Source organism: Pipra filicauda, unplaced genomic scaffold (assembly GCF_003945595.2).
Source record: "Pipra filicauda isolate LSUMZ 115617 unplaced genomic scaffold, ASM394559v2 scaffold37_size4185640_pilon, whole genome shotgun sequence".
Taxonomy (NCBI): Eukaryota; Metazoa; Chordata; class Aves; order Passeriformes; family Pipridae; genus Pipra; species Pipra filicauda.
In genome coordinates this window covers 289,253-303,040 of record NW_024104509.1, presented here as the reverse complement: position 1 = coordinate 303,040, position 13,788 = coordinate 289,253, and the positions used below count along the sequence as shown (strand labels likewise).

The following is a 13,788-nucleotide window of genomic DNA, read 5'->3' as shown; positions in this document are numbered from 1 at the left end:
ATTCATTCATTCATTCAGTGTTAATGTCAGACTTCAAAGTGGATCTAAAATCTTTTATAAAACTTTGCCAAAAATACTTGTATTTTTTAAAATGATCATAGTATCATTTGAACTTTCACTTTTGCAGGCATCAATAAATTTACAAAGAAGATTCGAAATCCATATGCAGTTGATAACAACGAGCTACTTGACTTTCTATCCAGAGTTCCTTCAGATGTTCAAGTGGTGTGTATATATTTTTTAAGAGTCCTTTCTGTTTTTGTTTTTTTTTAAATTAATTTTTAAAGCAGTTATTTTGATTCAACATTATACTCTCTGCCACAAAGAAATTGCAAACTCAAGCTGGGGATAGTCCATGAACCATTAGGAGGCTGCTAGACCTTTTTCCAGGAAGAAAGTAGGTACTACCTTGGTTGTGCCTCTGAAGATTCTTAGAACAGTAATTATTTGTTAGATGGTAGCAGATGCTAGAGCTTGTATTAAACAGCCTCCAGCATCATGTGAATCTGACTGGGATAAGACAGTACGTAGGAAACACTGGAGCTGAAGCTGTCAGGACATGCAGAGAAGGAATAGGAAGGTCAAATGATGGAAGAGGCAGCACCAGGCAGTGTTGCCCGGTGTCTTGTGACAGCACTCTGAGAGCACTTTAGCCTTTCCTTTTCTGGGGTGAAAGCTTTTGCTGTGGCCACAGTTCAGTTGTGCCCATAAACTCCTTAAAAAAAAAAGCTGGTTGTGAATTACAAGCTGTTGTGATGCAATACACAATCTCCTGAGAGGATGCAAGCTTTAAGATAACATCAGGCACATAAATCATCTCTGGTATCACAAAGATTATAGACTTCACATATTTCTAGTTTCAGTTCAGAGCTGGTATAAGTAGGAGGTATGGGTAGACATACCTTCTCTGAATCTGATACCTTTGTGGCAAGCATTTAGAAATAAGCAAGTTTTTAAGATATATTGCAAAGAATATTCATCCAGTTCACCCAAGAGGATACTGTTTATTGTCTGTAAGAGCTCGTGGAGAAAACAAAAAAAAAAAGTAACCTTTTCAAAGCTTACGTCAGTGCACAGTGTTATTTCCTGGCAGGATTTTCCTAATGTTGATTTTCCTTCTTACTCTAGATTTGCAGTTCTGTTGTTGTTGAATCACATGTACAAATCCTGTATAGTTTTCAGGGAGAAAGTTTTCTTTATCTTTTTTAACCCTGGGGGAAAAGAAAAGGTGTCTTCCCTTTTTTCTAGGAAGCACCACCTGAACTCTTTCTTTCTGAACTTTGTTTTTAAACAGATGCAATACCATGAACTGAAACAAGATCCCAGTCACAGCCCCAGCAAGAGGAAGAAAAACAACCCTGCCTAGCCAACTTCATGTGTTGAGGAGACTAGCATCTGCCAGGGGAGAATCAAAGAGCAAGCCTAGGCAGCATTTCCTTTCGCTAAGCTTTTTATTTATTTTGCCTTTTTATCTAGTGAGGAGATTTTGTAAATAGTGTAAAAAGGTGTTTCTCATTGAAGATATCTTTCTCACTGTAAAGACATTTGTTTTAAGTAGGGTTTTTGCCATTCGAAAGCCTCGTTAGAAACAGCATAATGCATTAAAGGAGTCAATCTAAAGTGGTAAATATGCACTGCTACTTGGTAGTCAAAGATACATGAAATACTCAAATCACGCTGACTAAACCTACAAAAGGTGTGAATTTAAATCTTACTCAAAAATTTGTCAGTATCATCCAGTAAGTCACCATTACAATGGTGACATTACTATGTTTTATACATTTAATGAGAAATAAATACAATGCGGTGGAGCCTACTGCACTTAAGTTTTAGCAGTTTTTTTAGTTCTCAGACCTTGATGTTAACTTCTGGTGCAACATTTTCCTGTGCACGTGGGCTGCTTATAAGAAAATGAGAAACACCAAGTGCAAATCTCTTTCTGGAGCTCCCAAAAGCAGTTCCTGATGTCTTTATCATTCCATTGTAAGATTTAAAAATCTCCATCTCTCTCAAAATACTGCCAGGTTTGTAACTGATTGCCTGTCTGATTTTTCTGTATGTACCAGTAATCTTCATTTGTACTACATAGTTTAGTGAATAAAGTCCATAGTTTTGCTGTAATTTTAAATAGTATAAAACTAACTCCATATTGCTTTTGGTGTCATGCTATGAACACTTTTTGTGCACATAACTATTTTAATATGGAAATGTTGCAGAAATTCTTTTTTTCAAATCACAGGATCATATTAATATGCTTTACCAAGCTGAAATATAGCGTAGAGGAAAAAAATGCAGTTGTGGTAAAACTGTTTTATTTTCTTAGCTATTAATGTCAGTTCTTCTGATACAATCTTTATCTACTGCATGGAAACTGCATTATCTTATAACTTACATGGAACATAGATGAGAAACGTTTACATTTCAAATGTTTTAGTGGCCACTGCATAATGAGTACTTGGGGATATATTCTGGTAGCTGCATGCAGACTACGTAGTGAGCAGAGACTCATTCCTGAGGGACTACCTGTACACAGCTCCTCATCGTAGCTCCCGGTGACATTAAAGGGGATTTTTGCCCAGGGGAGAGCGGCAGGACTGCATCCTCGAGGAGAGCTGTGGTCCTCTCTGGATTACCTCTCATTGGTTGCAATTGCAGATAAAGTTATATTGCACTACTCTAACAATACTTTTTGAAAAGACTATTTAGAAATACTTTGCAAACACATGTTTATATATATTTGTCTAAAGAATTATATGTTAGCTGCATTGCTCATGAAAGATCGTCCTGGATTTGTTTATTTTGCAGATAAGGTGATAGCCAAGTTCTGATGTGACAGTAATTTTGTTCTTTCTGTTTGTATATTTGAAAGAATGCCAGTCAAATGACTATTCTGCAGAAAGTCTTGTCCTTGTTACATCATGACTATAAAAGAGTTCTGGCTGTGTGATGCCTGAAGACCAACATACTATTGATGAAATGAGAATCACTGATTAGCTTATTTTGGTTTAAAAAAGCCAAATTTTTGACTCAGCAATTATGTGAATGTTTGTTGCCTGTTGTCAGTTTCACGCAGTTCTTTAATACACTGCAAGCCTTGTACCTTCTTAATGTTGCCCACCTGTCTGCGTGTGATTTCCTGTTGTGTTTTTTTTTTCTGTACCCAATTTCAAATGTCTACTTCGATGGTAATGTACGAGTTAGCTATGCACATTTCCTGCATTAAACACACCTTTAACGTCACTCTTTTCTATTACGAAGCCTCTGTCTTTGAAATCCTATGCTATCATTTTTCCCTGAGTGGTGTGACATGGAAGTGTCAAGGAAAGCATCATATTTCTGTGTGCAGCATTTCAGTATTTTAAGCTCCATAATGTGCAGGTGGAGGGGGCAGGGAAAGAAAGACATCTGTTTGTTGAAGATTGGTCAATTCCTCTTAAATGCCTCAGTCACTCGAAATTGATCTCACTGAAAATATAACGCACAGAGGCAAGGCTAAGAATGCATGTGTATTAAATACAGTTCTCCTGCCACAGCAAGACAATTTAAAGTCACAATTTAAAATAGTTTGTGAGTGAACCCGTTTTCACTATTTGTAGTTTCTCTACTCTGCTTTTTGTGGGTGGCCTCTTTAATGAACCAGTCCCACTTTATGCCATAAATATTTTAACATACCTTCCTTTTCCAGATTGATTCTGAAGTCCATTTCTAACCTGTTAGATTTACCAGGCTTTATTCTGAAAGCAACTTGTCTCTTCTAAACAGTCATGAAATAATAAGGCATCGCACAATCATGAAACTCTTTCAGAAAATAAAATTTAATGACTTTATTTGGGTCCGTGGAAAATTATTAGCTTAATTGGGGTCCACACTTATAGCAGGTGTCAGAGCATTCAGGATCCACCAAGGCTGATTGTCTGAGAGGCTTTAGTTACAGTTCTGATGGTAATTCATAGTACAGAGGTTACTTACCCTGTTTTTACAGTTGTTTCTCGTTGTAGTGAGGAATGCCTAATAGCAATGAGCTTTAACTGGGAGAGCTGTGTACTGTGACTTAGTATTTTAAATCCAAGTGCAATAAACCCCAAGATGTTTTTCTATTGCAATTAAGCCAGCGGTGGAATAATGAAAAAGCGATTAAGCAACCTGCATACAGTGTATCAGCTAATGTGGTCCCTGAGAGCATAAGCTCTACTGACAAGAGGAAGAGCTGCTGGCCCCTCCTGCCTTTTCTCCACCTTGGCCTGCATTCTCTAGGTGATCAAACTTGTATTCTCCATTTCCTGGTCACCACTATACTACCAATTAAACCTTAACTGGAAACTGTTTGCTTTGTCATCCTCTCCTGTTTTTTCTCCTACTTTTATTTTTGATGGACTGCTTTTCCTTATCCACATTCTTTGACTAATTCACCTTCTTATAGATGTAACTCCCTTGACAGTTTGATCACAAACCTTCAGCTGCTGGTTTTGTGTCAGCACTTCAGTTTCCCTCATGTACCTCCCACCTCTGCAGTTTCAATGTTTGGTTTCTCACTGCTGCATTAAGGAGTCATCCATACCTGTCTTCCATCAGCTCTGCTTTTCTTGGACCTGCAGTGAGTCCCATCCAGACCAACCTCATCATGGTACTCCACGTTCAAACTTTGTTGGATTCTCACTCCCTGGTGGTGATATATTTTGAAGTTGTTCCCTGTGATAGAGCAGAAAAGAGGAGTAATGAAATTGCAATCTAATTTTAGCAGAAGGAAATATCTTCTGAAAGTTATATAACTGTTTCTGCAATATACATGGATCTTGCTGTTGGCGACTGGCTTTTGAAATATCTGAGCTTATAGTTTTGCTCTGCTCCAGTTGAAGGATTTGGACCTCTGTGTGATTTACATCAAATCATAAAGGGCATTTGATCTGGGGGGAAACCAATTAACATAAAGGCATACCAAAACATAAAACCTGTAGTTTATTAAGTTTGTGTTTAAAATTGGCAAAAGTAACAAGCATGGGTTGCTTGGGACCCAGGGGGATTACTCTAATGAATTCTCCATCATAGAAAATGATTGCACAGTTTTCACTGTGCAATTTACTGTTCTTTGTAAAATCCTATGCTTCATAATTAAATACAGCACTATGATTTTTGCAGTTTGGCTTTTTTCTCTACAGATTAATGTGTAGGCTGCACTTTGAGCAGACATTTTCACAACAAAGAGTGGCATTTGAAAAAGAAATTAATTTTTGAAGTAGTTGACAATTGACATCACTTGGTGAAGATGCCAAATGTCAGGAAGTTTAAAGCCAGGGTTTGTGTTTATCTTTCGATTTAAGTTGTGATAAAGTGAAAGGAGAGTCACAAACAGTTGCAGATGGAGAGAGTGTGCTGTCCTGGAGCCACCAACACTGTGCATTGCTGACAGTAACTGAGACAGTCATGCTTGTAACAGAGGAGACATGAGATACACCTTCTGTGAAGAGCTTTAGAGAGCTTTAGAGAGCTTCTGCCCAGCTGCCCTGTCTCAAGCGGTTGCATTAGTTCATCATTTTTGTGAGTGCTAATTTAAGTGACCAGTGTACAATAGAAAAATGAATAATGGTGCAAGGGAAGGAGGGAGTTTCTTGGGTTTTCTCCGTCTCAACCTGAATGTTTAAAACCCTCTTTCTGGTCTCGGTACACAGTTGAGGAAATGTGACATCACTGCATCTAGTTGAGAAATCCTGAGCTTTTAGAAACCCTAGTTCCTATACTGAGAGTTCAGTCCATTTGCACAGAGTATGCTTCCAGGGCTAATGCTAGACAGTAGCCATTCCCCTTAAATCATGCATGCATGCAACAGGACAAGTCCATGTATCTCAAATCCTCTAATCTCCTCAATGAGAAACATGTAAAATCTGATGTTATTTTCAAATAATGTGTTTTAAGTCTAATTTCTCACTCCCTACATTGGGAATGAAGTGCAGTTGACAACTTCTCTCTTAATTTCTGCCCTGTTCAGCCTGCTGCCAAAGGCAGAGGTTCAGCCACAGAATGGAGAACTACAGGCATCAGCTATGTGTGGACTCCGTATAATAGGCTGCTATTATATGAGAAAATAAATTTTCAATCTTAATCCAGAACCAGAGGACACAGATCAGGTGGACAAGTAGTTTTGTAAGGCCTGTGATACTAAAATGGAGAGACTTTGATGCATGGGCTATTTGATGGATAAGGAATTGGCTGGACTGCTGCATCCAAAGTGTTGCAGTCAAGAAACAGCTCAGTGTTGAAATGGAGATCAGTAATAAGTGGTGTGATTTAAGGGTCTGTCCTGGGACCAATACTATTTAATATTGACATCAATGACATAGTAGGATCGAGTGTACTCTCAGTATAGCAAATGACACCAAGCTGAGTCATGGAGTTGGTTTGCTGTAGGGAAGGGATGTATATCAGGTTTTCAAAAATCAAATGTCTTTTGAGTGATGGAAGAAGGAGAAGGCTTAAAAACTTGCATAGTTTATGTTCAGAGTAGAACTGAAAGCATCCTACCACCCAAACCCACACCTAAAGCATTACAAGGAGTCAGGCAGATGTCATCAAGGCTTCCATACTTTGCACTCATCAAAGGTAACAGATGAGAAAGCCAATCTTGTGTTGTAGCTTTTCTAAAATGAAGACCGTGTGTCTATAAGGACTGATAGAATACCTTCAATTTCTCATAAACTGTAAAAGCGTTTTGGGGTCATCTTCCTACCTCAGAAAAAAGTTTTACTCTGCTAATAGAGGCAGTAGCTGAGAGGGACGTTGCTAAAGCCTTGAACACTCCACAAGAGTTGACCTCTACCTGCAGGACGCAGAGGTCAGCTTCAGTAAGGCTGCTGGAGGGCAGGTGCAGACATGCAGAGTTGTGATGGTGACAGCCACAACTCAGATGACATGAAGCTGACCCAGCTGCAGCTCCCTAATTTCAGTGTAGTGAGCATGGCACTTGCCCTAGACAGGAGCCTGTGGTTTCACTTTCTGTTTAGTCTGAGTGGACCCAAACCCATGACATATAGTTTTTAAGAGGATGCTGTGGTAGACATGAGGCTATTCAGATGAAGGGAAAGGGATAGCTACTCTAATTAATTAGAGTATCGATCCTCTTGGAGCTGGAGCTCAGTGCAGAAGAGGATTCAGGACTGACATACAAGATACAAAATAGGCAGTGGGCAACAGAAAAAATTAGAAATAAAACTAGCAAAAATTTATGCAATTTTCAGGAAGGCATCATAGAAACAAGAGTGTACATGTGCTCCCCTGCAGGAGAAAAGAAAACAAATGCCTCCTTGCCCCTTTGAAGATACCCTGGCCTGTAGAGGTTTCTGGGGAAGGGTACAGTTTTGAAAGATAAGCACCATCCTCATCCTGCTTTGTAGGGACCTATCTCCCCCTGAGTCACTAGACAGAAGCCTAGAGGGGACCGGAAAGTTTTTCCTTGGATCTGACACTTGCTAGCAACTCATGTTATTCGTCTGTTATTTACAAGCCTTTACTTCACAATAACGCACAGGGTAAAAAACCCAAAATTTGTTCTTAAATTTTTAAAAGGGAAATATTTGAAACAGAACCTACTTGCCTATTTGTAGTCTGTCATTCAAAGTAAGTGTTTTTGCTCTTTCCCTTCAGACAGACCATGATGGCCCCTTCTAGCAGACCCACTGAGTGTTGTTTCATTGATGGCTAGCAGTCACTATAGGTAAATGAAATAATACCATATGAAAGCTTTGTGTCCTAAACCTGATACTGCTGTGGCACAACATGCATGTGAAAGGATTTTTTTGGATTTGTGGAGAAACAAAACAAAACCAAAAAACACCCTGTCCTGGTTTCAGCCAGGACAGAGTTAATTTTTGCAGTAGCCAGGAGAGGGTGTTGCTAGGACACAGAGGTTTTTCTATACCACCTCATGTCCCACCTCTGAAGGCGGGGGTGGGGGGAAAGGGACTCTTCCAGGGAGCAGGGGTTCCTTGCCATCAAAAAAATGTGGTTGAGGGAGCTGTCTGGTATTGTCTATTATCAGGATGAGTTCCATGTGAATAATTTTTTTTTGTACCCTCTGTGATTGCTAGTGTTGCTGCTACTGTACATTTTTTCATCTCCTTGCTGTTTCCAGTAAATTGTTCTTATCTCAGCCTGTAATCTTTGCCTTTTGTGCCTCCAATTCTGCGCTCCATCACACCACAGAGGGGAAAGGGAAGGGGTAAAGTGAGGGACTGAGAGAGTGGCATATGGTTTGGGTAGTCTTGGTGGGGGCACTGAACTGGGGAGTGCCATTCCTGAACCACGACAGCCTTATTTGGAGCCCAGTGTGGCACATGAAGAGTTGAGATAACAACAGATCTGACCACAGCAGGTTGGAACAAATTTGATCTAAGCATTTGTTGTATTAGGTATGGACCCAGTGATCACAATGTTGTTTGGTCTGTTCACGTGGGTGTGGTACCTAACCCTGTATAGATGCCTGTATTTGTTCCTCTCAGTGCTCTCTTTCAGAGCAGGTGGAGGGGTCAGGATTGCCTTGTTGCTCTGTGGTGGGATATCAATTTATGACATGATAACATAAAGGCCAATGAGGCCCGTTTGAGGTGTGTATTCAGTGTTGCTCTCCTACCCTTCCCTTGAGCATTACCTTTGAGAATAAATTAAGTCTGTAGGGGAAACAGGGGAGAATGATTTTCTCTAGCTCTTCACCTTCTTTTCTGTTTCAGGATTGTTAAAACAGCTTTCAAGAATTTTGCATTTCCCTCTGGTTGTTAAGGAAAGCATATTCTTGTTGCTACGTCTGCCAGGTCTCTTCAGTGCTATCCACACCATGTTTAGGAGTTACAAAAGACATTTTTAGGAAGGCCTTTCAGAGATTTGCCCTGACGGTGGATAGTCATGAGTGGCATGGAAGGGGGGAGGATATGGGCCAGTATTTGGAGGACTTCCCTCCTCCAGTAGTTTGGAAATTCACCCCTGAACAACTACAGGACACTGTTAAAATGCTAAAATATGTGAAAGAAAAATGCTGTGGTGGCTACAGAGAGATGCAAAGTTATACAGCGTTCTGGGCCCTGGCTGCTATTTGTTGGACACTTCTTGATCCTAGACAGCACCCTCAGGGGGAGGAGGAGGAAAGCAGACCAACAGGCCACTCAAACTGCAGATGACCCACAAGAACAATCCATGCCAGTAGCAGTTGCCCCTGTACAGAAGAAGAAATTCAGCACCAGAACAGTTCACTTAGTGAGAGATGAAGAGGAATTAGGGCCCTCACAACATGTCTGGGTTTAAGACAAATGGTGGAGCAGAGAATCCAACAAATGAGCCCTCTCTTCTTTATTTAAAACCTCTCCCCTTTGCACCAATAAAGAGAAACCAAATGTGAACAGATATAAGTGAAAAACCCCACAGTTTACTGAAAAGAAAATATAACAACTGTAAAAATACAAACAAAACAGTTTAAGCCAATAAGGGACAGAAATCATCTTTAATATCTTCCCCATTGGTACACAGACAACATGGTGGCAACACATGCTCTCCCCTCTCTCCTCCTGGGAGAACAAAATAAAAGTACTGTGGCAGACAACTTTCTGCAGTTTAACAACCTCTCCAGCTAGACAAAAACCATGGCAAGGTTGGGATAAAGCAAAGCCTTGGAAAAACCATTTGTCCACAAAAAGTTATGGTATTAAACTGCTCGGTTCACATCACCTGGTCAGGCTCAGGTTCTGTTCAGCTCAAACTCACAGGTTGTTGCTGGAGAAAGTGGCTTCTTGCCACTCAGCTGCACTCTGAGTTGGCTCCACTCGACTGGGACTCTGCACAGCTCATCTGGGCTCAGCTCCATTGGGGTTTGGGCTCCATGTAGCATGGCTGGGCTCGGCTCCATGGTGGTTCTGATGCAGAGACTGCAGTAGGGCTGTTCCTAAGTGCAGCTAGCAGATAAACAGCTGCAGTGGCTGCAGAGTTGGTTTAACTTTCATTTTCCCCCTGACTGTGGAGGAGGTGGCCCTGGGTGGCTCCCCTTTTCAGAAGTCCCTGGTGTGGGTGGAGGGGAGGGTGCCGGTGTAGCAGTGGCTCCTGTGGTTGGTTCCGGCAGTCTGTGTGTGTGTCTCTCTTTCTGCTCATCCAATCAAAAACGTAGTGAGTTGGAGAGAGGGATTTGTGGTTCCATCCTGGTGGCATCTTCCTCTCCCCCCCACAACCCCACTGCCCATCCGTGGCTGCAGTGAGGTGTTCACTCTTAAAACAACAGGATTCCAAAACAGTGTTGGAAAAGGGAATAAAAAACAAATGCCTTCTTTAACCATGACATGACAGCAAGAAGAGCAGGGCCAGAAATAATCACCCAATCCCTATCCCCAGGTGAACTGTGAGATATGAGAAAAAATTTCAGCTGCCACTCAGGAGAGCCCCTGGTGACCTGGGCTGCTCTGATGCTGAGACAGTGCATCCCATGATATGAAATTAGATGGTAGTGAAGCCAAACAACTGGGATCTACTGGACTGTGTGGATCCAATGGCCTGGCACATCAGACATTGGCACAATGCCCTCTGATGCCATCAAGATATATAGGGACAGAATCCATTTCTACTTGTGAGGTGAGAAGGCGATCCCAACAGCTGATTGTAGTGGAAGCTAAAGTGAGCCTGATGTGGTACGAATTGCAAAAACACCCCATGGTGACTGGCCCAGAAGCCTCATGCATCCTTGGCACAGATTACCTGGGGGGAAGGTATTTCATTGGGCTTTTGGGATAGTTGCTGTGGAGATAGAGGAAATTAGACAGCTGAATACCTTGCCTGGTCTCTCAGAGGACCCTTCTGCTGAGGCACTGCTGAGGGCCAAAGAATGACAGGTGGCGATCGCTACCACAGCAGTGCACTGTTGACAATACTGCACCAACCACGACTCCATGACCCCCATCCATGAGATGATTCATGAACTGGAGAGCCAGGGAGAAGTCAGCAAGACTCACTCACCCTTTAATAGTCCCATATGGCCAGTGCATAAGTCCAGTGGAGAGTGGAAACTGACAGTAACTATCATGGCCTGAAGGAAGTCACACCACCACTGAGTGCTGCCATGGTGGAACTTCAGTAGGAACTGGAGTCCAAGGCAGCAAAGTGATGCCACCATCAACATTGCTGATGCATTTTTCTCCATTCCTTTAACAGTAGAGTGCAGGCCAGAGTTTCCCTTCACCTGGAGGGACATCAAGTACCTCTGCAAACACAGCCTCATTATTTCCCATGGATTGATCCAGACTGCACTGGAAAAGGATGAGGCTCCAGAACACTTGCAATACATTGATGACATCATCATGTGGGGCAACACAGCAGAGGAAGTTTTTGAGAAGGGGGAGAAGATAATACAAATGCTCCTGAAGCCTGGTTTTGCTGTAAAGTAAAGTAAGGTTGAGGGGCCTGCCCAGAAAATTCAGTTTTTAGGAGTAAAATGGCAAGATGGATGTTACCAGATTCCAATTGATGTGGTCAACAAAACAGCAGCTGCATCCCCACTAATCAACAAGAAAGATGCTTGAACTTTCCCAGGTTCTGTGGGTTTTTGGAGGATGCATATTCCAGATTACAGTCAGATTATAAACTCTATCATGTCACATTAAAGAAAAATTATTTCAAATGGAGTCCTGAATAAAAACAAGCTTTTGAACAAATCAAACAGGAGATTGTTCTTGCAGTAGCCTTTGGGCCAGTCAGGACAGGACAAGATGTAAAAAATGTGCTCTACACTGCAGCTGGGGTCCTCCATATGGAGTCCTATAAGCTATTGAGGGACAAGGTGGAACAAGTCAAGTTGCAGAGCTGAAAGCCATCCCGTTGGCTTTAGATAGGGTTGAATGAGAGAAATGGCCAGTGCTCTACCTCTACGCTGACTCATGGATGGTAGAAAATGCTCTAGGAGGGTGGCTGGACTGATGGAAAAAGACCAGTTGGCAGCACAGAGGGAAACCCATGTGGGCTGCTGACATGTGGCAAGACATCATTGCCTGGGTAAAAAGAAGTATGTCATGCAAAAAAGTAGCCTGTAAAAGTACATCATGTAGATGCCCACATACCGAAGAGTCAAGCTACTGAAGAACATCACAACAATGGACAGGTGGATTGGGCTGCCAAAACTAAAATGTCTCAGGTGGATCTGGACTGGCAATTTAAAGGTGAATTATTTCTGGCTCAGTGGGCCTAGGACACCTCAGGTCATCAGGGAAGAGATGCAAGAGACAGTTGGGCTCATGATAAAGGGGAGGACACTATCTCTAAAGTTATCCATAACTGTGAAATATGCACTGCAAGCAGGCCAAGCAGGTAAAACCTCTGTGAAATGGTGGATGATGATTGAAATATAAATATGGGGAGGCCTGGCAGACTGATTACATCACACTCCTGCAAACCCTCCAAGGCAAGTGCTACCTGCTGGCAATGGTGGAAACAACCACTGGATGGCTGGAGATGTACCCTGTGCTTCACAGCACTGCCCAGAACACCTTCTTGGGCCTTGGGAAGCAAGTCCTGTGGTGACATGACACCTCAGAAAGAATTGAGTTGGACAACAGGACTCATTTCAAAAGTAGACTCATAAACATCTGGGACAGAGAGCACGGGATTGAGTGGGTATATCATATTACCTACCATGCACCAGCCTCTGGGAAAATTGAACTCTACAATGAACTGTTAAAAACACCACTGAAAGCAAAGGGTGGTGGAACGTTCAAACATTGTCATCTACATTTAGCAAAGGCCACCTGCTTAGGTAACACTGGAGGCTCTGCCAGTCAAGCTGGCCCTGCCCAGTCAAAACCTCCACGTACTGTGGAAGAGGATAAAGTCCCCATGATGTGTATCAGGAATATGTCAAGGAAGACAGTTTGAATTAGTCCTGCCTCAAGACAAGGAAACCCATCTGTGGTATTGTTTTTGCTCAAGGACCAGGGTACACTTGGTAGGTAATGCAGAGGGACTGGGAAACATGATGTTCTCCTCAAGGGAATTTGTTTTTTGCTGGGTGAGAACAGCCTGTAATGTTGAATTGTGTATTATTGGTTGCTGAATGACACTGCCACTGTATGCCATAACTACCATGGGCAATGAGGATGGACTGCTCCAGATACTCCAGTCGTGAGCTCCTGATGCAGCTTGCAACCAGCCAACAGCACACCAGCCCTCCTGCCCTGAAAGACATCTGGGATAAATGAACCCCCACTCATGGACTGAATGAATGCAACAGACATCTTGAAGGGACAGCCCTTGACTATGAAAGTGATACCTGTGCTTTTGTGTATATATATACGTGTATGTGTGTGTGTGTGTATAGATATATACTTACATACACACGCACACACACACACATATGTATATGTATATAGTTGGAAGGTGTAGGATCTCAGCATGATGTTGATGGTATAGAAAAAGTTCCATCCTAGACAGGGTTAATTTTTGCAGTAGCCAGGAGGCATGGTTAGGACATCTCGCATCATTGCTTGGGGCAGGGGAAAGGGACTTTCTTCCAGGGTCGAAGGGTTCCTTTCGATTGAGAAAACGTGGCGGAGGGTATTGTCTATTTTCGAGGGAGTTTCCATGTGAATCATTTTTCTTGTTCCCTCTGTCCTTAATATTGTTGCTGCTACTGTTCATTTTTCTTATCTCCTTGCTGTTTCCAATAAACTGTTCTTATCTTAGCCCGTAATCTTTGCCTTTTGTACCTCCAATTCTGGTCTCCATTGCACTGGACTGAGGAGGAAGAGGGGGGAAGAGTGGGGAAGTGAGAGACTGGCA

The 13,788-nt window shown here is 42.1% G+C and overlaps 1 protein-coding gene across 4 annotated transcripts in view; it reads left to right on the top strand.

The window, feature by feature from the left end:
* The window catches only part of MCTP1 (multiple C2 and transmembrane domain containing 1), a 179,974-nt gene extending 171,834 nt beyond the window's left edge, over positions 1 to 8,140 (top strand). For all 4 annotated transcript variants that reach the window (XM_039384826.1, XM_039384827.1, XM_027728986.2 and 1 more), the window contains 2 exons: positions 128 to 225; positions 1,295 to 8,140. In XM_039384826.1, the coding sequence (XP_039240760.1) occupies positions 128 to 225; positions 1,295 to 1,366 (170 nt within the window). In that variant the 3' untranslated portion in view covers positions 1,367 to 8,140. The remainder of the gene's footprint in view (positions 1 to 127; positions 226 to 1,294) is intronic.
* Positions 8,141 to 13,788: the final 5,648 nt, after the last annotated feature.